At 40.0% G+C, this 27593-nt stretch overlaps 2 protein-coding genes across 8 annotated transcripts in view; one reads left to right on the top strand and one right to left on the bottom strand.

Annotated features, from left to right (window-relative positions):
• The window catches only part of LOC129137579 (coiled-coil domain-containing protein 144A-like), a 153510-nt gene that overhangs the window by 121769 nt on the left and 4148 nt on the right, over positions 1–27593 (top strand). For all 7 annotated transcript variants that reach the window (XM_063798863.1, XM_063798865.1, XM_063798862.1 and 4 more), the window contains one exon: positions 21084–21376. In XM_063798863.1, the coding sequence (XP_063654933.1) occupies positions 21084–21376 (293 nt within the window). The remainder of the gene's footprint in view (positions 1–21083; positions 21377–27593) is intronic.
• Positions 4554–6347, bottom strand: LOC129137714 (regulator of nonsense transcripts 3A-like). Its single transcript, XM_054671130.2, has one exon. It carries the CDS (start codon positions 6224–6226, stop codon positions 5405–5407), a length of 822 nt encoding a protein of 273 aa, XP_054527105.2. The 5' UTR covers positions 6227–6347; the 3' UTR covers positions 4554–5404.

The following is a 27593-nucleotide window of genomic DNA, read 5'->3' as shown; positions in this document are numbered from 1 at the left end:
ACTCTTTTGACCCAGCACCTGGTTCTCTTGTACACTCCCGGAGCTGAATCCTCTTCTTGGCACAGATACTACATCCTCAGAAACCAGAGTTCCCTGCATTTACCTCCTTTTGCTTAAATAGAAATGCATAGCTATGCTTTCATAGTTCAATACATAATTCATTGAATAAATACTTCAACCCATTCAAAGAACAACTTCCAGGAGTGCAGCAACTGGAAATCAGGTCATGTCCGGCATTTATCAGAAACAAATGGTTGAATTAGTTGTATGAATTTCAAATTTTCAGAGCCAATTTGTATGATATGGAGAAGCATTTTGATACAACATAAAGATGAGATGCTCTTCCCTTCTCCATACAAATGAGCTTGAAGTAAGGTAAAGGGGAAATTGCATTTAATAGCTTAACACTCAAAGGACACTACATTTTTATTTCTGAGATTGTTAAAACTGATTCCATAATATTTTGTTAATTTTCTCACTGAGGAAATGGAAATGAAGATTGAATCCTAGATTGATTAATAAATATCCAAAGCTGCTTATCACTTTTAGAATTTCAGTTCATTGAAATCAGGTACAATGTCTGATTTTTGGTTATTAATCAAATATTTCTGGTTTTTTCAACTTTATACTTCAAATTATATATCTCCTTCCTTCTTCATCTTCCTTATTTCATAACTCGGGGGACAAACTCTAAAAGCCTCACTGGCTTAGTCATCAGAATTTGTAATCGAAAGGAACTTTTTCTAAACTTCCTCTGCAGTAGTTCTTACATCCTTCTCCTGGTTGTCTGCTGCTTCCCATTAGAGTTGTTTGTCATTAATAAATTAACCTCAACATTTTTTAGATCTGACTTTAAAGGAGACTAATTTCTACTGGGTATGTTATTCTACTTCTTGTTGTCTCCTTGTTTAAATTTATTTTTCTGGTTATTTTTTCCTAACAAATTACCCAAAGTTGAGTGGCTAAGAACAACATTCGTTTAGTTCACCAATCTGTGGCTTGGGAAAACCTTGGCCGGGACAGCTTGCCTCTGCTCCCTTCAGCTTCACTTGGGATAAATCAAAGGCTGAGGGACTGGAATCATCTGAATGTTTGTTCACTAAGATGTCTGTTGCTGATGGTGGCTATTGGTTGGAACTTTAGCTGAGGCAGGTTGCCCAAATATGTACATTGGAACTCCTAGGCTCTCTTTGTGGCCTAAGCTTCCTCACAGCATGGGGGCTGGGGTCCAAGGGTGAGCAGTCTGTGGTAGAGAGCCTCTTTCTAACTTAATGTTGGAAGCCACATGGTTATCACTTTTAACGCTTTCTGTTCATTAGAAGCAAGTCACTAAGTTTCACCCATAGTCTATATATAGGATGAATGATTTTGCTTTTATTTTTATTGATGTATTTTTTTTTTTAGACATGGTGTCTTATTATGTTACCTAGGCCGGCCTTGACCTCCATGGCTCAAGAATTCTTCCTGCCTCTGCCTCCCAAGTAGCTGAGACCACAGGAATGTGACACCACACCTGGCTTCCTTTGATTTTTTGTGGACCTGTATAATTGTACATATTTATGGTATACACAGTGATATTTTGATATGTGTAAACAATGTATAATGGTCAAATCAGGCTAATTAATATATTCCATCACCTCAAACATTTACCATTTCTTTGTGTTGTGAACTTTCAAAATCCTCTCCTCTAGCTTTTTAAATATCAGCTAGCCAAGCCAGGTGTAGTGGCACACACCTGTAATCCCAGCTGTTTGGGAGGCTGAGGCAGGAGAATGGCTTGAACCCGGAGGCGGAGATTGCAGTGAGCTGAGATTGCACCACTGCATGCCAAGCCTGGGTGACAGAGCAAGACTCTGTCTCAAAAAAAAAAAAAATTAGTTAACCATATTCACCCTACAATGCAACAGAACACTAGAATTCATTCCTCCTATGTAACTGTAATCTTGTATCCGTTAACCAGCCTCTCCCCATCTTCTACTCCCCTTTACCTTTCTCAGCCTCTAATACCCACAGTTCTACTCTCTACTTCCATGAACTTTTTTTTAAATTTTAGCTCCCACATGAGTGAAAACATACAGTAGTTATTTTTCTGTGCTTGAATTATTTCACTTAGTGTCACTTAATGTCCTCATCCATGCTGTAAATGACATGATTTTATTCTTTTTTTATGGCTGAATAGTATTCCACTGTGGACATATACCACATTTTCTTTACTCATCAACCACATTGATCTGTTGATGAACATTTAGGTTGATTCTGTATCTTGGTTGTTGTGAATAGTGCTGCAATCAACATAGGAATACTGGTATCCCTTTGATATGCTGATTTTCTTTCTTTTGGATAAATACTTAGTAGTGGGATTGTTGGATCATATGACACTTCTATTTGTAGCTTTTTAAGAAACTTCCATGGTTATACTAGTTTACATTCCCTCCACGAGTGCATAAGAGTTTTCTTTTTCTCTCCAACCTTGCCAGGATTTTTTACTTCTGGTTTCTTTGTTTTTTGTTTTTTGATTTTTTTGATAGTAGCCATTCTGTGGTGAGACGATATCTTATTTGGGATTTTGTTTTCATTTTCCTGTTAGTGACATTGAGTACTTTTCCATACATTTGTGGACATTCGTATGTCTTCTTTTTAGAAATGTCTATTTAAATTCTTTGTCCACATTTCAGGGGGGATTATTAACAATTTTTACTGTTGAGTTGTTTGAGTTCCTGGCATATTCTAGATATTAGACCTTTCTCAGATGAATAGATTTGTAAATATTTTCTCCCAGTCTACAATTGTTGGTTGTTTCCTTCACTTTGTTGATTGTTTCCTTTGCTGTGAAGAAACCTAATTTTAATATAGCTTTACTTGTGTATTTTTGTTTTTATACCTGTGCTTTTTTTTTGCGTATGCCCGTGATAACTTAGCTATAAAATCTTTGCCTTGACCAATGTCCTGAAGCATTTTCCATATATTTTCTTGTTAGTAGTTTTATAATTTTGGATCTCATGTTTAAGTCTTTAATCTATTTTGAGTTGATTTTTGTATATGGTGAAAGATAGGGACCTGGTTTCATTCTTCTTTTTACAGATACCCACTTTTCCCAGCCCCATTTGTTGAAGAGAGGGTTCTTTCCCCAATGTATGTTTTTGATACTTTTGTTGAAAATCAGGTGTCTGTAAATATGTGGATTTATTTCTGCGTTCTCTATTCTGTTCCATTGGTTTAATTTTCTATTTTTATACCAAGACCTTGCTCTTTAGGTTACCGTAACCTTGTAATATATTTTGAAGTCAGGTGGAGTGATGCCTCCAGCTCTGTTCTTTTCCCTCAGGCTTGGCTTGTATAGTCTAGCTTTTTTGCAGTTCCATATGAATTTTAGGATTGTTTTTTCCATTTCTGTGAAGAATGTTATTGGTGTTTTTTTGTTGCGAGTTATAAAGGGCATTTTATTTTTATCTTATTCTTTCTCTTTCTTAACTTTCAGATTCAGGGAGTACATGTGCAGGTTTGTTACACAGGTATACTGCATAATGCTTAGGTTTAGGGTGCAGTTGAACCTATCACCCAGGTAATGAGCATAGTACCTGGCATGTCATTTTTCAACCATTGCCCAACCCAGTCCCCCTTCTTATAGTCCCCACTGTCTATTGCTCCCATCTTTATGTCCATGTGTACCCAATGTTTAGCTCCCACTTATAAGTGAGAACATGTAGTATTTGGTTTTCTGTTTCTGCATCAGTTTGCTTAGGATAATGGCCTCCAGCTCTATCCATGTTGCTGCAAAGGGCAGTATTTTGTTCTTTTTATAGTTGCATAGTATTCCATATTGTATATGTGCTACATTTTCTTAATCCAGTGCATCATTGATGAGCTTCTGGTTTTAGTCCATATCTTTGCTATTGTGAATAGTGCTGCAGTGAACATTGGGTGCATGTGTCTTTTTGGTAGAATGATTTTTTGGTGGTGGGAAGTGGATATTTAACCAACTAATGGGATTGCTGGGTTGAATGGCAGTTCTACTTTTAGTTCTGTGAGAGAAACCTCCAAACTGCTTTCCATAGCGGCTGAACGAATTTACCATTTTCTCCAATAGTGTATTAGAATTCCCTTTTCGCTGTAGCAGCTCTGCCAAAATCTGGGTTGTTGTTGCTTATTTTTTGACTTTTTAGTAATAGCCATTATGTCTGGTGTGAGATGGTATGTCATTGTGGCTTTGATTTGCTTTTCTCTGATGATCAGTGATGATGAGCATTTTTTCATATGTTTGCTCTCCACTTTTATGTCTTTTTTTGAGAAGCGTCTGTTAATGTATTTTGCCCGCTTTTATATATTTTTTTAAATTCTTGTTTGTTGATTTAAGTTCCTTATAGGTTCTGGATATTAGAACTTTGTTCAATGCATAGCTTGTAAATACATTCTTTCATTGTTTAGGTTGCCTATTTAGTCTCTTGAATGGTTCCTTTTCCTATGCAGAAGCTCCTTTGTTTAACTAGGTCCCAATTTTTCTTTTCTTTTTTTTTTCTTTAACACAATTTTTACTTAATAAATGGTTAAAATCGCAGTGCCAAAAATACATTCACATTTAGCAATTTCACTGAAAGGAAGAAACTACAGAATGCACGGTTTCAGAAAGCTATTTTAAGTTATTTACAAATAAAGTATCTAAAACTCAAAAACAGGCTCTATATGCTATATCTAGTTTATCCCTTCCCGAACAAAATTTCTGTTATTTGGGCAAATTCTTAAACCATGGTTTAAACCGTAATGGTTACAAACCACAAACACATCCATCCAAAGACTGAAACCGTTTTTATCCGGTCAGTGGCAAAACTGTTGAAAGGGCAATAGTTGAAGCTGTTAGGTTTTATATAGTGTGAACTCTGATAAATATTCCTACCAGGACTAAAACACAGCACACTTTGCAGGCATGGCTGACTCACAAAGGTTGTAACAAACAAGAACTACTCTTCACTCGACACCATGGCTCAGAGGCCACCGAGAAGCACGAGTGACTGACAGCTCCTCTGCTTACAAACGAATGAAACCCAAAGTGGATGTCGTTCTCACAGCACTGAAAGTGCTTCAGGACTCACACTGATCCAATACTAACTTTCTTCCCTATTTTACACATATTTTTCTACTGTCCAGTGGAAATCATCTTCTGTTTTGGCTAAACAACAAATACTAGTTTATAACAGGAATGGTAAAATCTGTGAGAATTCTGCTCAATTTAATACAAGATCACTACTTTCTTTAGAATGGTTTCTGCGTGTTTCTATGTCACCCTCTGTATTTTTAGCTTCCAGTTTCCTGGTAAGGAATAAGTTCTCCTTCCCAGTCACACTCGGGGTCATTTACACGTTTCTGGGATGCCCTCGCTCGTCCATGGAGGCCAGGTGCGTGCAGTGACTCACTCTGCCTCTTCCCTCTTCTCAGGACCAGTCCCCGAACCTTCTGCCTTGCAGATCCTCCTGTTTCCGCCACACTCTCGCGCTCGGAAGCGAGCTCCTGGATCATACAGCTGCAAGGCTGGCCGGTCCGTGTTTGCCAGTCGCTCTTTTATGGGTGCTGGACTGTCGTCACACCTCTGCGCTCTCCCCAGTCTCTCCATGGCCTCCCCCGGAGCCCCGCTGTCCTGGCTCCCCTTCTTCCCTCTGTCTTGGCCAGGTCCTTTCCCCCATCTCTGCTCATCCTCACTCCTTCTGGAAAGCCGGTCAGGCTCGTGGTGAGCTCTGTGCCTCCTGCCATCATCCACATGGTGTCTTTGTGCTTCAGATTCTTGTTCTTGAGATCTCTCCACATCCCTGTGCTCTTTATCACTGCCGCTGTGTGACGTCTCCTGGGGCTCCTCCAGCGAGCCTTCCACGGGCCTGGCTTTTACGACTGCACCGGGGGCACAGGATTCCTGCTTGCCACCTCCAGTATCAATCTCCTCTCCTCTTTCTTTTGGTTTCTCTGTGGTTGGTTCCTCTCCCTTTTCTGGTTTCTTAAGAAGCTTAATCCTTACTTCTTTCTCTGCAATTTTCTTCTGTTTATCTCTCTTTTTTTTTTTTTTTGCATCTTTCTTCTTCTTCTTTTTTCCTTTTCCCACAAACGTTTTTTCTAACTCTCTCCTCCTCCATTCTTCTCGCTTCTCTTCTCGAATTCTCTGCTTTTCTAATTTTCTATTTTTAATATATTCCAAAAGAGGTGTGGTTCTTCTAGCAATGAGCTCTCTTGTCTTCGCCTCCATCTCCCCCAGCAGAGTCTCAGGGTTGGCACTGGTCTTCTCTTCCTCCACACAGTAGGTTTCTAAAAACTTCTTATATTCTGGATCTTTGCTGTCAAGGAAGATATATCCATCAAAACGATCTCTAAAAAGAAGGATGTCATCAGGATTCCTAAAATTAATGTATGCTCTTGAGTAGAGATGAGGATAAAGACTCAGGTCGGCGGCGAAGAACTCGAAGTAGTCGTGTGCTGGCAGCGGGCGCAGCTGCTCCTCCAGCTGCTCCTTGGTGAGGCCCGGAGGCAGGCGGCAGATGACCACCTGCGGGGAGGGCGCGGCCGTTCCCACCGGGGCGGAGCGTGGACAAGGAGCTCAAAAGGCACCGCGTACCGAGCTGGGAGGCCCGGCCCCCGCCCCTCCCTCCTCTCCCTCCCCTCCCTCCCCTCCCTCCCCTCTAGGTCCCAATTTTTCATTTTGACTTTTGTTGCAATTGCTTTTGAGGGCTTATTCATAAATTATTTTCAGAGGCTGATTTCTAATAGTGTATTTCTTAGGTTTTCTTGTAGGATTTTTATAGTTAGAGGTCTTACTTTTAAGAATGTAATTCAGCTTTCATTAATTTTTGTATGTGGTGATAGCTAGGGGTCAAGTTTCATTCTTCTGTGTATAGATAACCAGTCATCCCAGCACCATTTATTGAATAGGGAGTCCTTTCCCCATTGCATATTTGTGTCGGCTTTGTCAAAGACCCAATGGTTGTAGGCATGTGGCTTTATTTCTGGGCTCTCTGTTCTGTTCCATTGGTCTATGTGTCTGTTTTTGTGCCAGTACCATGCTGATTTGTTTAGTGTAGCGTTTGTTTACTGTAGTATAGTTTGAAGTTGGGTAATGTGATGCATCAGGCTTGGTTCTCTTTGCTTAGGATGGCTCTGGGTGTTTGGGCTCTTTTGTGGTTCCATATGAAATTTTAGAATAGTTTTTTCTAATGCTGTGAAAAATGACATTAGTAGTTTGATAGGAATGGTATTGAATCTGTAGATTGCTTTGGGCAGTATGGCCATTTTAATGCTATTGATTTTTCCAATTCATGAGCATGGAATGTTTTGCCATTTTTTTGGTGTCATCTATTTGGTGTCATGATTTTTTTCAGCAGTGTTTTGTAGTTCTCCTTGTAACCACCTTTCATCTCTGTAGTTAGATGCATTCCTAAGTATTTTGCTTTTTTGTGTGTGGCTATTATAAATTGGATTACATTCTTGATTTGTCTCTCAGCTTGAACTTTATTGGTATGTAGAAATGCTATGGATATTTTTACATTGATTTTTGTGTCCTGACTGAAGTAATTTATCAGTTCCAGGATAAATTGGCAAACTCTTTAGAGTTTTTTAGGTACAGAATCATATCATCAGCAAAGAGAGATAGTTTGGCTTCTTTTCCTTTTTGGATGCCTTTTCTTTCTTTCTTTTTCCTGATTGCTCTGGCTAGGAGTTCCAGTACTATGTTGAATACATACGGTGAGAGTGGGCATCTTTGTCTTGTTCCAGTTGGCAAGGGGAATGCTTCCAACTGTTTTTGTTCTTTTTTCTTTAATTTTTTTCTTTACTATTTTATAGAGACAAGGTCTCACTGTGTTGCCCAGCCTGGTCTCAGACTCCTGGCCTCAAGTGATTCTCCTGTCTTCGCCTCCCAACATGCTGGGGTTACAAGCATGAGCCACTGCACTTAGCCCCCACTTCTAGCTTTTGCCCATTCTGTATGGTTTTAGCTGTGGGTTTGTCATAGAGTGGCCTTTATTATTTTGAGGTCTGTTTCTTTGATGCCTAATTTGTTGGGTGTTTTTTTCATGAAGGGATGATGGACGTTATTGAAAGCTTTTTTGCATCTTTTGAGTTGATCATATGGTTTTTCGTTTTCATTCTGTTTATGTGGTGAAACACATTTATTGATTTGTGTACTTTGAACCAATTGCATCACAAAAATAAAGCTGACTTGATTGTGGTGAAGTAAGTTTTTGATGTGTTGCTGGATTTTGTTTGCTGATATTTTATTGAGAACTTTGGTGTCTACATTCATTGGGGATATTGGGCTGTAGTTTTCTTTATTCATTGTGTCTTTGCTGGCTTTTAGTATCAAGATGATGCTGGCATCATACAATGAGTTAGGGAGAAGTATCTCCTCAATATTTTGGAATAGTTTCATTAGATTTGTTAACAGCTCTTCTTTGTATGTCTGGTAGAAATTGGCTATGAGTCAGTCTGATCTGAATCTGTTTTTGGCTAGTAGGTTTTTTATTACTGATTCAATTTCAGAGCTTGTTATTTGTCTGTTCATGGTTTCAATTTCCTCGTGGTTCAATCTTTGTTGGTTTCCAAGGATTTATCCATTTCTCCTAGATATTCTAGATTGTGTGTATACAGTGGTGTTCATTGTAGTCTCTGAGGATCTTTTGTATTACTGTGGGATTGGTTGTAATGTCATCTTTGTTGTTTCTGATTGTGCTTATTTAGATGTTCTCTGTTATTTATTTATTTATTTATTTATTTTCTAGCTAGTAGCCTGTCAGTATTTTTATCCCTTCAAAAAGCCAACTTTTGGTTTCACTGATCTTTGTATGGATTTTTGGGCCTCAAGTTTTCTCAGTTATGCTCTAATTTTATTTATTTCTTTTCTGTTGCCAGCTTTGGGGTTATTTTGTCCTTGTTTTTTAGTTCCTCTCGGCACAGTGTCAGATTGTTAATTACAGATCTGTCTGACTTTTCAACATATTTGTTTTGCACTATAAGCTTTCCTCTTATGCTGCTTTTGCTGTATCCCAGAAGTTTTGGTATGATGTTTCTTTTTGCTTATTACAAATCATTGTTTGATTTCTGCCTTAAATTCTTTCTTTTCCCAAAGTCATTTAGGAGCCAGTTGTTTGATTTCCATGTAATTGTGTGGTTTTCAGAGATCTTCTTGGTATTCATTTCTATTTTTATTGCACTGTGGTCCAAGAGAATGGTGTTGTGTGATTTCATTTTTTAAAAATTTATCATGACTTGCTTTATGGTCAAACATGTTGTTGATCTTGGAGTATGTTCTTTGTGCAGATGAGAAAAAAGTGTATTCTGTAGTTGTTTGGTGGAGTATTCTGTAGATGTCTGTTAGGTCCAATTAGTCAAGTGTTAAATTTAAGCCCAGAATTTCTTTGTTAGTTTTTTGTCTCAATGATTTGCCTTAACACTATCAATGAGATGTTGAAGATCCCCACTGTTATTGTGTGACTGAGTCTTTTGGTAGGTCTGGAAGTACTTGGTTGTTTTTGAATGTGGGTGCTCCAGTGTTGGGTGGGTATGTATTTAGGATAGGGATGTCTTCTTGGCGAAGTGAGTCCTTTATCATTGTGTAATGCCCTTCTTCATCCTTTTTTGGCTGTTGTTGGTTTAAAGTCTGTTTTATCTAAGAATAACAACCCCTTGCTTTTTGCATTTTATTTGCATGACAGATCTTTGTCCATCTCTTTACTCAGAGCCTGTGGGTGCCATTACATGTGAGATGTGTCTTTTGAATATAGCAGACTGTTGATTCTTATGGGTTTGTTTTATTTTAATTCAACTTGCCACTCTGTGCCTTTTAAGTGAGGCATTTAGACCATTGAATTCAGTATTAATATTTATATGTGAGATTTTGATTCCGCCATGATGTTTTTAGCTGTTTGCTTTGTACTCTCGATTGTGTAGTTATGTAATAGGGTCTGTGGGCTATGTACTTAGGTGTGTTTTTGTGGTAGTGGGTATTGTTCTTTCTTTTCCATATTTAGAACTCCTTAAGAATCTCTTGTAAGTCTGGTCTAGCGGTAATGAATTTCTTTAGTGTTTGTCTGGAAAAGATTGTATTTCTCTGTCACTGATGAGGCTTAGATTGGAGTGGTATGAAGTTCTTGGCTGAAATTTCTTTAAGGATGCTGACAACTGGCCCCACTTTCTGGCTTATAAGGTTTTTGCCGGAAAGAGGTCAGCTTTTCACCTGATGCAGCTGTTATAGCTGCCTGTGAGATTTTTCCTTTCGTGTTGACCTTGGAAAGTCTGATGGGCTGTGTATCTTGGGGATGGTTGTAGAGGTTCTCTGAATTTCTTGAATTTTTCCATCAACCTCTGTAATGAGATTGGGGAAATTTCATGGACTATATCCTCAGATATGTTTTCCATGTTGCTTCCTCTCTCTCCTTCTCTTTCAGCCATGCCAATGAGTCATAGATTAGTGTCTTTACAAAATCCCACATTCCTCAGATGTTTTGTTCATTTTTAAAATGGTTTTTTCTTTATTTTTGTCTGACTGGGCTGACTCAAAAGACTGGTCTTTGAGCTCTGTAATCCTTCCCTCCGCTTGGTCTCATCTGGTTTTGAAGGTCCCTCCTGTGTTGAATTTTGCAGCTCCAGAAGTTCAGTTTGATTCTTTTTAAAAATGGCTCTGTCGTGTTTCAACTTTTGGATGGTTATACTGGCTTCCTTGGATTGGATTTCAACTTTCTCTTTAATCACATTGAGCTTTGTTGCCATTGAGATTCTGAATCACGTGTCTGTGATAAAGCATGTCATTACACTTTAATCTGGTGAGAATTTATAGCTGGGGAGCTAGTGTGATTTTTTGGAGGTAATGAAATGCTCTGATTTGTTGAATTGCTAGAGTTCTTGTGCTGATTATTCCTCCTCTGAAAATGCTGATGTTTCTTTATCGTTTTGAAATTCCTGTCATTTGGATGGGGATTTTTGTTTTTATGTTCTTTCTTTTCTCTTGAGGGTTTGTGGTGTGTATTGTGTGTAGTTGATTGGCCTTTTTTTTCTGGGTGGTTTCAGATGGCCAGGACTCTACACAGGTTCCTTCCTTGTGGCTACTTTCCTGCATTGGGTTTCACAGAGGTGTGTTGAAGGTATGTAATGATTTTTGTTTGGTGGGGAAGGGGGAGAAGTAGGATTGGGAAGGCGAGAGATAACCCCCTCACCAAATCAGTTCCTGGAACTTGGGAGAGCCCCCTCCAATCACTGGTGCCACACCTGAATTTTGAGGGCTGCACACCTCCCACCCTTAGGGCAGCGGCCCAAGCCAAAAGTTAGGTTGCCGAGAGACCTACAACTCTCTGGGGACGTGCTGGTTGTCTGGGCTTGGTAGAGTCAGAGCAGGTTGTAGAGTATGTCTGCGGATCTGCGGGTCATCTGTTGATATAATGTGGATCAAGGGGGGAGGATCCCCGGGCAGGGCTGTGGTTCTGTGGGTGTGCACCTGGTGTGGTGCCTGCAGCCCAGGGTTTTTTGCCCAGCAGATGGCTGTGGGGAGCACTTAGCTTGCACTCACCCAACCAGGCCTCCCTCCAGTGTCTGCCCCCAGGGCAGGCCCAACTAGGTAGTTTTGTCCCCCAGCCTTCCGTGCCCAGATCAACTGGACTGTTAGCTGTTTCAGGCAGTGGTGCTCCCTCAGGCAGAGGCTGTGGACAGACAGGTTACACCCTTCCTGGACAGATCTTGTAGAACAGGGTCCCCAACCTCCAGGTGGCAGACCAGTACTGGTCTGTGGCCTGTTAGGAACTGGGCCGCACAGCAGGAGGTGAGGGGAGGGCTGGTGAGTGAGCATTACCACGTGAGCTTCGCCTCTTGTCACATCAGCAGCGGCATTAGATTCTCATAGGAGCGCGAGCCGTGTTGTGAACTGTGCACGTGAGGGATCTAGGTTGCGTGCTCCTTATGAGAATCTAATGCCTGACGATCTGAGGTGGAACAGTTCCATCGCAAAACCATCCCCACCCCACCGTCTGTGGAAAAATTGTTTTCCACAGTGCCAGCACCTGGTGCCAAAAAGGTTGGGGACTGCTGTTGCAGAGGGAGCACACCCGGCTCCCACACTGGCATATGAACTTGGGCCCTCTCTTCTTGGCATTGTGAGAGAGAAAGCTACTCCTCTTCTTGAGCTCAGGCCACAGACACCAGCTCAGTATACTTGAGCAGTGAGCTTGAATCCTGGGGGTATTGAGACCAGGTTCATGACTTTGTCTTCTGGTCTCATGGGGTTGAGCTTTGGCTGTGCTGAGGGTGGGGGCTGAACTGCTCCCAGGCCTCCGGCAAAGCACTCAGATGGGGCAGTGGAGGCTGTGCTGTGTGCTTACCCTTGCGTGAGTAGCTAGGCAGGGGCCTTGGGAGGGGCTGGTGGACAAGAAGGTACACAGAGCAGATATGCTGCAGTCCCATGGTAAATGCAGCCCTACTGTCTTCTGGCCTGGCAGTAAGCAGGAGCTAGAGTCACTCAGAGCAAGATGGAGAGCCTTGGGGGATGGGTGCCTATGGTCATGTTTTGCTGCAGCTGTACCAGGTGCAAAACCTGCTGGGCTGTATGCGGGTTTGAGCTCTGCCTCTGCCTATTCGCCAGCCAGTTCCTCTTGCCAGGTCAGATGTCTGTGTGGGTCCAGGGATCTCTGGGAGCTAGTATCCCAGAGTTCGTTGGTGGGAGTGTGGTGCTGCACAGTTCCTTCACCCACCCCTTCCTTAGTTTCTGGATTGGGAAGTAATCCTAGTTCTTGGTGACTCTGTGCAGGCTTCCCAGATTTATTCCTCTTCAGCCTTGATGCCTGCATTACCTATCAAATTTCAGTGTATTCTCTCCAAAGACCTACTCCAAATGTGATAATTTACTTGATAGTTTGGTTTCTCTCTCACAGAGAGGCATCTCCTGGCTGCATGTGGTGACCATCTTGTCTTCCCCTAAAAACATCAAAATTGGTATTTAATAGAGCTTGCGTTCAGTCTGTAGACTGCTTTCAGTAATAAGGTCATTTAACCAATAATCTTCCAGTCCGTGAGCATGCAATATCTTTCCATGTTTGTGTCCTCTACAATTTCTTTTGTCAGTGTTTTGTAGTTTTTTGTTGTTGTTGTTGTTGTTGTTTTTGGTAAAGCTCTTTACAAAATCTCTCTGGTTAACTTTATTCTGAGCCATTTTATTATTTTGTAGCTAGAATAGTGGGACAGCCTTCTTGATGTCTTTTTATGCTAGTTGATTATTAGTGTATAGAAATGTTACACATGCTATTGGCATTATTTTTGTATGCTGATTTTGTGGCCTGCACCTTTGCTGAATTCTTTAGTTCTAACAGGCTCTTTTGGTGGCGTGTTTATGGTTTTCTGTATATGAGATCAGGTCATGTGCACAGGGAGACAGTTTGACTTTCTGTTTTCCAGTCTGGATCCCCTTTATTTCTCTGACAATTTTTGTATCTGCATCCTTCAGGGATATTGACATGTAGTTTTCTTTTGTTGTTGTGTCTTTGTCTGGGTTTGGTCTTAGAGTAATACTGACCTTTAGAATAAACTAGGAAGATTTTGGAATAATTTATGAAAAATTGGTGTTAGTTTTTCCTTAAAAGTTTAGTGGAATTCAGAGTAACTTACCCAGTTTTAGACCTTTCTTTGTTGGTAAACTTTATTACTGATTCAATTACATTACCGTTATTGGTCTGTCCAGGTTTCCTTTTCTTCTTGGTTCATTCTTGCTGGTTATGCACTTCCAGGAATGTATCCATTTTCCGTACGTTTCCAGTTTGTTGGCATATAGTTGTTCATAATAGTCTCTCATGACTCCATGTATTTCTTTGCTATCTCCTTTTATGCTTCCCTCTTTATTTACTTGAGTTTTCTCTTTTTTCTTGTTTAATGTAGTTTGCAGTTTTGCTTTATTAGTCTACCTCATTCAGTTCTGCCCTGCCTTTATCATTTCTTTCCTTCTACTACATTTGAGTTTTGGCTCTGTTCTTGCTTTTTTGGTTTCTTCAGGTGTATTGTTAGGTTGTTTATTTGAAGTCTTTCTCTTTTTTGGATGTAGCTGTTAATTGCTATAAATTGCCCTCTTAGTGCTTCTTTTGTCACTTTCTATAGGGATTGATTTTTTCCCCCATTTTCATTTGTTTGAAGATATTTTAAATTTTTTTTCTTAATTTATTGATTGGCCCAGTTGTTCATTCAGGAGCATGCTGTTTAATTTCCGTGCATTTGTACAGTTTACAAAGTTTTTGTCGTTACTGATTTCCATTTTTATTCCATTGTGGTTTGAGAAGATATTTGATATGAGCTTTTAAACTCAATATATGGTCTATTCTGGAGAATGTTCTATGTGCTAATGAGAAGAATGTGTATTCTGCAGCTTCTTAATACAGTGTTCTGTAAGTGTCTGCTAGGTCCATGTGGTCTATAGTGCAGGTTCATTTCGATGTTTCTTTGTTGATTTTCTGTTTAGATGATCCCTTCAATGCTGAAAGTCAGACTATGGAGTCCCCATCTATTATTGTACTGGAGGCTATCTGTCTCTTTAGTTTCAGTGATGTTTGCCTTATTTATCTGTGTGCTCAGGTATTGAGTATATATACCTTTATGACTGCTGTATCCTCTTGCTGAATTGATCCTGTTATTATTATATAATGCCCTTCTCTTTCTCTTTTATTTTATTTTATTTTTTTTACTTAAGATCTATTTTGTCTGATATAAATATAGCTACTCCTGTGTGCTTTTGGTTTCCATTTGCATGGAATATCCTTCCATCCTTTCACTTGCAGTCTATGTGTCTTTACAGGTAAAGTGAGTTTCTTGTAGGCAGCATATTATTTGGTCTTTTTTTGTAATCCATTCATTCTATCTATATCTTTAATTGGGGAATTTAAATCATGTATATTCAAAGTTTTTATGATAGATGAGGACTTACTCCTTTCATTTATTAATTGTTTAGTGATTGTTTTGTCTATCATTTGTTCCTATCTTCCTCTTTTATTGTTTACCTCTACAATTTGCTGGTTTTCTGTAATAATAATGTTTGATTCCTTTCTCTTTTTCAGTTCTGTACCTGCTCTACCAGTGAGTCTTACAGTTTTTTGATTTTCATAGTGGTAGACATTGTCTTTTTGCTTCCAGATTGAGGACTCCTGTAAGCATTTCTTGTAGGATCAGTCTAGTGGTGATGCATTCCTTCAGGTTTTGCTTGTCTGAGACGTTATTTCTTTTTCAGTTTTATTTATTTATTTATTGGAGACAGAGTCTCACTCTGTTGCCCTGGCTGGAGTTCAGTGGCATGATCTCAGCTTACTGCAACCTCTGCCTCCCAGCTTCAAGCAATTCTTGTGCCTCAGCCTCCTGAGTAGCTGGGACTACAGGCATGAGCCACCATGCCTGGCTAATTTTGTATATTTTTCGTAGAGACAGGGTTTTGCCAAATTGCCCAGGCTGGTCTTGAACTCCTGAGCTCAAGCAATCCCCCCACCTTGGCCTCCCAAAGTGCTAGGATTACAGGGATGAACCACTGCACCTGGCCCCTCTTTTTCAGTTTTAAAGGATAGCTTTGCTAGGTATAATATTCTTGACAGGCAGTCTTTTTCTTCCCACATATTAAATATATCATGTCATTCTCTCCTATCCTCTAAGGTTTCTGCTGACAAATATGCTATTTGATATGGATTCCCTTGTATGTGACTTGGTGTTTCTCTTGCTCTTTGTCTTTGACTTTTGACATTTGACTCTGATGTGCCGCAGAGAAGACATTTTTTATTGTATTTCTTTGGGGATCTTTGAGACATCTGTATCCAGATATTTACATCTCTCACAAGACTTGGTAGTTTTTCAGCTATTATTTCATTAGATAGGTTTTCTGTGCCTTTTCCCATCTCTTCTATTTCTGCAACTCCCAATATCCGAAAAAATTTTGGCTCATGATGGCCCATATATCACATACACTGTCTTCATTCTTTTTATTTTCTTTTTTTTCTTTTTGCTTTTTGTTTGCCTGGCCTCATATAAAGACCTCTCTTCAAGTTCAGAAATTCATTCTTCTCCTTGATCTAGTCTATTGCCAACATTCTCAGTTGTTTTTATTTTATGTATTGAATTCTCAGTTCCAGGATTTCTGTTTGGTTCCATTTAATGCTATCTTTTTCATTGTTGAATTTCTTATTTAGATCATAAATTGTTTTCCTGATTCATTTGTATTACCTATCTTTCCTATCAGGAATCTTTCCTGATTCCTTTGTATTATTGTGTATCTCACTATGTTTCCTTAAGATCATTATTTTGAATTTTATAGGTTTTGTTTTCTTTGGGATCTGTTACTGGAGAATTACTCTGTTCCTTTGGAGGTGTCATGTTTCTTTGATTTTTCATACTTCTTGTGTCCTTAACGTTGATAACTGTGCAGCTGGTGTAACAGTCACTTCATCTAGTTTTAGGGGTTGACTTTTTTCTGTAGATGTATCTATGTTGTTGGTTGAATATGGTGCTCTGGCATTGATGATGGGTGGGTGCATTGGTGTGGTCTCCATATACTTATGCTTTCTTCTGCTGTAATCAACATCAGCGTCTGTAAGTTCCTCAGTGGCTTACGGTGTGGTTGTTAGTAGCAGGGGATGCTGTGGTGAGGCCTTGATGGTGATGGGGAGTATAGCAGGCCAGTCCTCAGGCACATTGATGGCATACACAAGGATGTATGTGTGATTGGCAGCACCAGGCCATGCTTCCCAGTTTTTGGTGGCAGTGGGTTACCTGAGTGGGCTGGCCCTTGGGCCTCCAGGTGGTGTGTGCTGGGATCAGAGGTGGCAATAGCAGGCCAGGCCGAAGGACCTTGGTGATACTTGTGGCACTGGAGATGACAGTAGCAGCTGGGGGCCGGACCTTGGATCCCTTGGTAGCATGCATGGGCACTGGTAGTGGTGAAAGCAGGCTGCGTGGGCATTTCTCTGGCCCCCTATGAGGAACATTTAGGTGGGTACCTAAGGCAGTGTGTGGGGCAGGCTTGTCCACAGGTTAACTGAAGACACGTGCAGGAGCCTTTGCCAGTGGCTGGTGAGGCAACCCTGTCTTTATGCTCCTGGATGCCACGTGCAGGTGCCGGTGGGGCAGTAGGACTCTCCTTGGTATTAGTGGTAGATGGGGCCTGGGTAAAGGCACAGAGGCCTGGGTGGGGTGGGCTGCTCCTCAGGGTCCTGGACAGTGTATGTGAGCACTGATAGCAACAATAACAGCAGCAAGCAAAGTGGCCTTGTCTTCAGGCTCTCATATGGCTCACATGGGCGCCACCCCTGGTGGGTTTGACAGGCTTGTTCTCAGGCTCCTGCATGGTACACTTGAGTGGGCCAGTCCTCCAGCCTCCTAAAGGTATGTACAGGTATGCACAGCACTGCCCCTGAAGGGGATAGGGCTGCTGGTGGTGGCAGTGGTGTCAGTCAGGTGGCTCCTAGGCTCTAGACAGCACACACTTAGGATCCCTTTGACCTAGAGTAGTTTCCCTGGTGGGCTATTAGGTGACCACCTATTTCCACAGGTATATGGTGCTGTGGGGCTAGGGATTTGGGGGAATCGGTCCTGGTTTTGAGATGATCCTGGCTGGGCTGGCTACCTCAGTTCCCTTTCCTTCTGTCATCAGAGGATCCCTATCAATCTCCTGCTGAATTCCAGTATACTCTCTTTGATGTCTTCCTCAAGGTGTGGTTACCTACTTGCTGTTTTGGTTTTTCTTTTTGAAAGAGGTGAGTGCTGGGTATTCCCAGTCAGCCATCTCGATGATGTCTCTGTCTATGCTGTGCATATTAAGGAATGTATAGACATGTTTTAAAGCCTGCACAATTGACCCTATAACTATAATTTAAAAGATTTCTACCACTTGAAAAACACACTAATTTCTAATTATTACCTCTCACCCCACACACAGGTTTTATTTAATATGGCAGCAGACTCAGGCTTAAAGTGCAAGATCCTAACCTCCCACCACACACACACAAGTTTCATTTAATATGGCAGCAAGCTCAGGCTTGAAGTGCAACATCCTACCATCTTTATCACAGCCGGTAGGGATGCACCCTGGGTTGTGGTTTCTGCGGTATAACCCCTTGAGTGCATTTCTTGTCAACACAAAGACGTAAGAACTAAAGGGACAACTTGTCTACCACTCACCCACCCAGCATTCTCCTAAACTGCCAGAGACCCTCCTGTTGAACAGAGAGAAAATGGGAGTCACAAAGGGAATAATATTAGACCATAGAAATTCTGAAATACAGCCTGATGTGTGCTTCCACTTACTTGATTTGGACTTCATGGGAACCATCCTCTGTGGCTTTTTGTGGTACCTTCTTGGCTCTTTGTTGTATCCTTTTCATAAGCAATGACCTGTGTTTTCAGCTAAGTAGTTTCTTCAGCCAGCTTCCTCCCTGTAGAAGCTCTTAGGTCCTAAGGCCTCTTTTCATTTTTACTGTCTTGTTGTCTTTTAAGCCAAGCTAGCAAGCAGTGCTATTGTTACTATAATTCTCTTAGAGTCTCTTGTGAATTTTACTTGAGTTCTTGTCATTGGAAAAACCACTTGTCCCAATCTCTTTGAGATAAGCACTTCACCTTGTGCTTCCTGTGAAGGAAGCACACTGTTCTGTGTAGTAGGACAGTGCCTTAAGATGCGTATACCCTTAAGATCTTTAAGGGAATTTGAGGCACCACCTTACATCTTTCTAAGGTCTTAAAATAGAGCCTTACACTGACAGTCTTGGCTTCACCTTCAGACTTTCTCCTGGCAGCACCCTGGATTTGATCTTATCTCAGAGGCCATTATCTCAGCAATACAGATGCTCCACAGATTAGGATGGGTTTATGTCTGGATGGCATTTGCATTTGTTATGTCTGATATTTGTAATTTATAGGCCATCATAAATTGCAAATATCAGAAGTTATGAGTGGGTTTTCCATTTACGATAATTTCCATTTACAGTGACTTTATCCTGATGTAACCACCCCTGTAAGCCAAAAGGCTTACACATATCATTTCATTACTCAACACATATCATTTTCACAGTATTATAAAAAGTCAGAAAATGGTGAGTCGAACCATGCTAAGTCAAGGACTGTCTATATTTGGGAATCTGACATGTGGAGAGGCTATAAAAAGGATACTGAACCTAGAAAGTCCTGGTTCTTTTATATGTAGTAGTCTTTCTTTAGCTTATCTCTTGCATTGGTTTTACTTTCAGCGGCTGTGTAGTAACAGTGCCCTTTCCTTCCGGTTCCCATATCGTTTTCTTCACTATCCTTGAAGCCCTTCCTACCAGCTTCTTCGAGGACCATCAGGCTTCCACTAACAGTCTCTTTAAAACTCTTCTTGTTTTTGTGCTTATTCTTCTGTAGGTCCTTTCAGCTTCTGATTAGCTCCTGGTCCAATGGTAATCCTACATGTTTTAGTAGTTTTTGTTGTGTTGTTGTTGTGCAATCTATATGTAGTGTCAATATCTGTATCAGTTATTTCTTGGTATATAAGAAAATGCAGTGTCTCAAAACAACATCTATTTTGTTCACAATCTGCAGTTTTAGGCAAGGCTCAGTGGGGCCAACTCACTTTTTCTTTACTTGGCATCAGCTGAGGTGACTTAAAGCTGGGGACTAGAATCATCTAAAGGCTTGTTTATTTACCTGTGTGGCATTCGAAGCTGGCTTTTGGCTGGGACGTTAGGTAGGGAAGTCAGCTCCAACACCTACCTACATGAGGATTCACGGTGTGGTTTGGGCTTTCTCACGGCATGTTGGCTGCATTTTAAGGACAAGCGTCCCTAGAGAGAGAGAGTCAGGTAGAAGCTGTGTGACTTTTTGTAACCAACTTTAGAAGTCACACAGCAGTTCTGCCACATTGTGTTCCGGAGAAACCGGTTGTCAATGCCAGCTTGTATTCAGGAGAGGGAATGTCATGGGAGAAGTGGCAAGCAATTTGTAGATGTTTTAAAACCACCACTTCACTTACCTTTATAAAATAAAAAACAATCATAATTATTTCCTCTAAAGGAAAGCAGTTATTTCCAACTCAGCACCACTGAAATTTCAGTGCAATTTTTTGTTGTCATTCTTTAATGTGCTCCCTTATTTTGTGTAAAGTAACAATGAATTACAAGATTGTGCTACTGAATTAAGGCATTTTTCTTCAGAAAAATGGTATGGATCATGCCACTGAACTTTTATACTGGGAGATGTGATTGCTTCTTAACTCCAAGTATCATTACTCTTTGAAATGTAACTCAAATTAGCGTAAGACATTTGCAGTTCAGCAAAAGGCTTATGGTATTGGAATCCTTTTTTTTTTTTTTCAAAATGTATTAATTAGAGTCTTATTTTCAGAGTCTTATTATGGGAGCCATTTATTGACTCAGGCCCAAATAATTCAATATGATGCCCCTGAAACTTCTCTGCAAATTATGGAGAATGATAGTGGGTTAAAGGAATAAGAGACTTTGTGCTAAAGGGGTAACTTAGAGCCATTTTAAGGAGGAAAGCCATGAAACAGTCATAGGAAAACAGAAGTCTAAGATCAAGTCCAAATGTTGTGTGGCAAAGATGATGAAAGTAAAGGATGTATTTTTGTGAATTCTGGTGGTTTTAACTTTGTTTTTAATTTTCTGAGTAATCCAAGGGTCTGTATTTTATGAATCTACAACAGTATAGGTAACATTTTATTGCAACTGAATTTATTTCAAAAATTATTAGTTTTGGCTGGGCGCGGTGGCTCACGTCTGTAATCTCAGCACTTTGGGAGGCTGAGGCGAGTGGATCATGAGGTCAGGAGATCGAGACCATCCTGGCTAACACGGTGAAACCCCATCTACTAAAAATAAAAAATAAATTTAAAAAAATTTAGCCAGGGGTGGTGGTGGGCGCCTGTAGTCCCAGCTACTCCAGCTATGCAGGAGAATGGCCTGAACCCGGGAGGCAGAGCTTGTAGTGAGCCGAGATCCCGTCACTGTACTCCAGCCTGGGCGACAGAGCGAGACTCCATCTCAAAAAAAAAAAAATTATTAGTTTTTTGTTAGACCATTCTCAGTCTACCTTCTTCATTACCAAACTATATTGTTTTACTCATGCAGATTGACCTTACAGAAGCACAGGAAACTGTTCCTTCACGATGTCTACATCTGGATGCAGAGAATGAAGTTCTTCAACTTCAACAGACATTATTCTCTATGAAAGCAATACAAAAGCAATGTGAAACACTACAGAAGAATAAGAAGCAGCTGAAACAAGAAGTAGTAAACCTCAAAAGTTATATGGAAAGAAATATGTTAGAAAGTGGTGAAGCTGAATGGCATAAACTGTTGATTGAAGAAAGAGCAAGGAAGGAGATAGAAGAAAAATTAAACGAAGTCATTCTCACTTGCAGGTTGGTTTATTTATCTGTAATGTGCTTTCATTCATTTTGCTGCAAATTTTATTTTGGATATATACATTGTACATGTTTTCTCTACTTTCCTTACAGCAATTTGTTTGGTAGACTTCTAGAAGGAAGGTGGTATTTGTTTCTCCATTTAAATATTTTCGTTTCCATCATTCTTATAACTAAATTGATCTTCCATAAGAATAATTCTCACTAGAGAATCATTTAATTACTAAAGCCAGTTGGCATAAAACAAGACTAATAGAAAAAGTAAAAAAAAAAATTGTGATTTAGAAATTATACCATACTCTTGAACTGCTTTTAAGTTACGTTGTTCCACTTTTAAAGAGATTACTCATTTGTTAACTTTATTTAATAAATGTAACCAAACTGACACATTTTAAATTTTTTTAAAAACTGCATTTAAGTTAGATTTTAACCAAAGGTTTACTTTGATGTGCTTTGTCTTACTAATTGATTTTAGTTTGTCTGGGGTTCACTTTTAATGGGTTTAGTGTGCCTGGGGTCACTTTTAAAGTTTTTCTGCATCATCTCAGGTTTTCTACCCGTCATCATATGTGAATGATTGGTGTCCAAACACTAACCACCCATGGATGTTTATTATTTAAAAGGACCCAAGGTGAATACTTTTATATGTTATATAAAGCTGCAACACTTGATTAATCTGTTCTTTAAGTTAAAAGTTTTGTGATTTTCTTACATGAGTACATCTGTAATTGCTATTGCACTTAATAGTGTTTTAATCCCAATTTTAGTAAAATGTGTCTATTGCTATGCAATAGCACAGTGGTTTTGAAATAGTTAAATCAAATAAATATTTGAATTTTTAAAGTAAAGCTCACATAAGTTTTGTCTCTCTACCTGGCCATAACTTTAGTAATTGATGACTAAGATGGCAATGGTATCTAGAGTCCTTCAATTGCAAATGTGACCAAACAGAATCAGTTCTATTCTTAATACCCCAAATTCCATGTAAAGCTGCACATGGACATCTCCCCTGGACATGTAACAGGAACCTTTTAGTTCAACTGTGTGGTTTCACTCAGATTAAGAGTCTATTTCTGGGGATTTCAAAATGGATCCAAAAATGACGAGCTGTATCAACTATAGAGTTAGTAAGGAAAAAAAAAAACAAAACGTAGTTCAACTATGCTTGACCCAGATTAAGGTATTTGTCTAACATTTGTCCATTTTTCAACTGAGGGAAAATTACAAAAACTGGGCACAGTGGCACACACCTGTAGTCCCAGCTGCTCCTGAGGCTGAGGGAGGAAGATCACTTGAACCCAGGAGTTCAAATCTGCAGTGCACAATGATTATTCCTGTGAGTAGCTACGGCACTGCAGCATTCCAATCTGGGCAACATAGCAAGATTCTGTCTCTTAAAAAAATTACAAAATCCATAAAACATTTGTTTGAACAACAATAAATAGTTTTCTTTGTGTATATTGTTGTTTTTAAAATTTTCAATCGATGCACTTTGGCTTATAGTTTTGATGTTTTTATGATCTCCTTAGCACACAGAAAAGTAGCGCAGGCCCACATGGAATGAACCTCAACCTTGTTGTGTTTACCTGGCTATTTCGTGTCCTAACAAATCATAGAAGAGCAAATCTAAGGTTTCTTAGATAGCATTGTGGCCAAATAGCTTAAAAGGGAATGCATTAAATGATTGTTTTAATACATAGATTACAAGAGCCCAGCTAGCTGATATTTTTAATCATATTGTTCGCTTAGGTTTTATTTTTCTGAAAAAAATGAGATGATCAGCGTCCAAATGCCTCAGTCATGAAATTGTACCACTGGGTACTAATGGGAAATGAATGTTAAATACGTCTGTAAATGGTTAAGCAAGATGCAAATATAATGTTCTCATTAGTATTATGAACCCCAAAATTTGAGACAAGTCTCAATTAATTTAGAAAGTTTATTTTGCTGAGATTGAGGACACACATCCATGACACAGCCTCAGGAAGTCCTGATGACATGTGTCCAAGGTGGTTGGGGCACAGCTTGGTTTTATACATTTTAGGGAGACATGAGACATCAATCAATATATTTAAGAAGTACATTGGTTCACTCTGGAAAGGCGGGACAATTTGAAGCAAAGGGAGGAAGACTGGTAGCAGGGAGAGGGCTTCCAGGTCACAGATAGGTGAGAGACAAACAGTTGCACTCTTTTGAGTTTCTGATTAGCCTTTCCAAAGGAGACAGTCAGATCTGCATTTATCTTAGTGAGCAGAGAGGTAACTTTGAATAGAATGGGAGGCAGGTTTGCCCTAAGCAGTTTCCAGCCTGAATTCTCCTTTTAGCTTAGTGATTTTGGAGGCCCAAGATATTTTCCTTTCACAATACTTACCAGAAAAACAAGGTAATGTATCATTTTACAAGATGGTGCTGAGAGAGTATAAAAAGCAGATGTAGGCCGGGCACTGTAGCTCAAACCTATAATCCCAGCACTTTGGGAGGCCAAGGTGGGTGGATCACCTGAGGTCAGGAGTTCGAGACCAAACTCCAACATGGTGAAACCCCGTCCCTAATAAAAATACAAAAATTAGCTGGGCATGGTGGTGTGCGCCTGCAGTCCCAGTTACTTGGGAGGCTGAGGCAGGAGAATTGCTTGAACCTGGGAGGCAAAGGTTGCAGTGAGCTGAGATTGCGCTGCTGCACTCCAACCTGGGCGACAGAGCAAGACTCCATCCCATGGGTGGGGGAAAAAAATAAATAAAATAAATAAAAGCAGATGTGATGCAAGGGAAGATTTTTGAGGAACTTTTTTAAAAATTTCTGTTTTGTGGGGAAGGGGGTGTTCATTTTTTAGTATTTCTAGATAAGTAGAAAATTTGTTTGTTTTAAAGTTAATGTTAATGTAGTAGTTCCAAGGCATACCTAGTTTCCTTGTGGGGCATTTTTTGCCCAATCATGTTAGATTTACTAAAAGAGATTTAAAAACATGATTATATCAAGATATGAGTGCTGGGTACGGAGGCTCACACCTGTAATCCCAGCACTTTGGGAGGCTGAGGCGAGTGGGTCACTTGAGGTCAGGAATTCGAGACCAGCCTGGACAACATGGTGAAACCCTGTCTCTGCTAAAAATACAAAAATTAGCCTGGCGTGGTGGCGGGCACCTATAATCCTAGCTACTTGGGAGGCTGAGGCAGGAGAATCGCTTGAACCCAGGAGGCAGAGGTTGCAGTGAGCCAAGATTGTGCCACTGCACTGCAGCCCAGGTGACAGAGCAAGACTCCATCTCAAAAAAAAAAAAAAAAAAAAGATACAAAGGCATGTGTCCATAATCACACCTTGGAAGAGTTCTTATACAGCTGTTGTCTGCAGAATTTTTAGAGTTACAGAAAGAAGGTGCCTTCTAGAGTTGCTAGGAACTTCAGTATTTCCTATAGGAAAACATCAGCTAATACAAGGAGGAGGAGGTAACATACCATCTCAACTGAGATTTACAAAAAAAGGTAGGGGGTGGGGTGGGTTTCTGGGTGGGGCGGGTTTCTGGGTGGGGCATTACAAAACGGGATATTTAGAAATTTTTAGCTATGATTTTCAAAAGCAAAATGTTAAAAATAGCACTAATATTGGATCTGTTTATACATCTCCTTTATTTGCAAGATTTTAACACTTTGGACTATTCCTACTGTGAAGTGCTATCGTACTCAGCATTTTCTCTAACCTCAAGAAAAATGGTTATAATTTTGTATGAAATCACACACCAGAGAAATAATATATTATAACTGGTTGTTGAAACAAGTTTTCTCTACATTCATGACAGTTAGCATTTATTGCATCTCTCACCCCATTATATGAAGTCTAGAGTCTGACTGTTCCCAGACCAAACTGAGAGTCGGGCTGCTATTTATCATGGTCCAGTAATGAGATGCAGATGAATTGGGAAGAGAGGTTTTATTTTCTGCAACCGGTTACAGGGTTACAAGGAAGGCCTGGAAATTATTACCACACCAATTCAAAATTACAAAGTTTTCCAGAGCTTATATACCTTCTAAGCTATATATCTACATGTAAGTGTGCATTCGTCTATAGACATAAGTGATTAACTTCTTTTAATCTATAACTAAGATCTAAGTCCTGCAGACCTTCCTCTGGAGCTTCAGTAAATTTATTTAATCCAAATGGGTCCAGGTGCTGGGGCGATTACCCTTATCTTGTCTCCTGCTAAATCATGGAGGTTTGGGAGTTCCATTAGACCCCCAATAAACTTATTTGTGGAGGCCTGGGGAGTTTCTTCAGATCCCCAATAAAACTTGTTTAATACCAAACAGGTCCTATTGAGAATTCCTTCATTATTTTGTCATACTTTAAGGCCCAGGGAAGGCCTAGGCAAGATTCTTGGTGGGCTTTTGTTACATTCCAGCCTGTATAAGGGCACTGGCTCTTTCAGCTTTTAATGTTTAACTTAACTACTCAGTCAGTGCCAAAGCAGTTGTTATGGAGGCCTGCGTTAGTGAGACCTGGCCTGCCACATAGCCTTGCCACTTAACACCATTGTAGTGATAATAGATTGCTATGCCTATGTTTTACTGATTTTTACTTATAGGTTTCACATTCTAGATTAACCCTGGGATCCTTTGTCCTATATATCAGAAGTACTTTTTGTAGTTTTATTGGCTCCTTATTTTCCAGCCTGTAATCTCAAGTATAATTTAGCAGTAGCCTGTCAATAAGTTATTGCTGAAGAGTGAACTTTGTATTTATTGGACTTTGCCATTGGTACTGATTTCACTATATTTCTTTTAAAAATTTTTCTAACTCCTCCCCTCTTTAAAGTGGAGGTAGTTGTGAAGAATGTATGGTAAGATTAGAAAAGTCAAGGAAGAAGAAACTATTTCTGTAAGTGTTATACAGTCATCTTTCTTGTTCAGTCTGTGGTGGATAGGCAGCAAATGGTGCTCCTCCTTCCCTTCTGAGTTCAGAACACAGGAGTCAGATACATGGACATCAACACACTAGCTCTATTGCAGACTCATGATAACTAATGGGAGGATGAGGCTCAGATGTGCAGCCACAGTATTTTATCCCAGATTAGGCACTAACCCACAGAGTTTTAAGTGGAGAAAACAAATGCTTGACACCCATCGCAGGTGCATGCTGCTTACTGCAGAGATGACAGCAGACCTGAACTCATGTCACTGTGGGAAGACACATCTTTTGAAAGGGACTCTGAGCCAAGCAAGCACACTGTGTGCTTTGCCTGAATTCACCCATTAGGTAGATCTGATATCCTCTCAAGAGGAAGCTATAGGTAGAGAGAGTCTAAGTCCTCATTTGAAACCTGAGGCCAGGAAAATGAAGGTTCTTCTATCATTTATGGCTGGATTTAAGTGTTAATTGAAATTAATCCCATGTCTTTGTATGTACAAATTAATGATGAGAAGTTGGACAGACGTATGGTAGATGGTAAAGAGAAATCTGTTTTGTGTTTTCAGTTTTTCTATAAATAACTCACAACATGGATAATTGACTTGATTGATTTTCCTAAACCACGTCTTATTTGGAGGAGAATGAATAGTTCTTTTAAGGAACAGTTTTCTTAATTTCTGCTTGCTTGGTTCAACTAAAGATTTCCTCCTTCAAGTTTTCTGTTCTGCGGTTTGAAAAATGGGTTCTTTATAAATTGAGTGTCTTGACTGGTACTAGCCAGAAGTTATGATATTAATTGTTCTTTAAATTTGATTCATAACTTACAATTTGGAGAGCTACTATTTTTTGTCTCATGCTTAAACATTATAGAGCATCATGACAGTTTATAGATGCATTTTCTCTTTTTTTTGTTGTTGTTGTTTTTGAGACAGAGTCTCACTCTGTCTCCCAGGCTGGAGTGCAGTGGCGTGATCTCTGCTCACTGCAACCTCTGCCTGCCGGGTTCAAGCGATTCTCCTGCCTCAGCCTCCTGAGTAGCTGGGACTACAGGTGCACACCACCACGCCTGGCTAATTTTTATATTTTTAGTAGAGACGGGGTTTCACCATATTGTCCAGGCTGGTCTTGAACTCCTAACCTTGTGATCCACCCAATTCGGCCTCTCAAAGTGCTGAGATTACGGGCATGAACCACCACACGCACACTGTCTGAGTTATTTTTTTATTTTTATTATTAGTATTATTATTTTTGATGCGAAGTCTGACTCTGTCACCCAGGCTGGAGTGCAGTGGCAGGATCTCGGCTCACTGCA

Source organism: Pan troglodytes, chromosome 19 (genome assembly GCF_028858775.2).
Source record: "Pan troglodytes isolate AG18354 chromosome 19, NHGRI_mPanTro3-v2.0_pri, whole genome shotgun sequence".
Taxonomy (NCBI): Eukaryota; Metazoa; Chordata; class Mammalia; order Primates; family Hominidae; genus Pan; species Pan troglodytes.
The sequence above is the reverse complement of the archived record's forward strand: the minus strand, read 5'-3'. Positions and strand labels throughout refer to the sequence as shown.

Excerpts from the sequence above, each read along its gene's own strand:
- LOC129137714 (XM_054671130.2), bottom strand. The coding sequence starts at position 6,226 with ATGGAGGCGAAGACAAGAGAGCTCATTGCTAGAAGAACCACACCTCTT.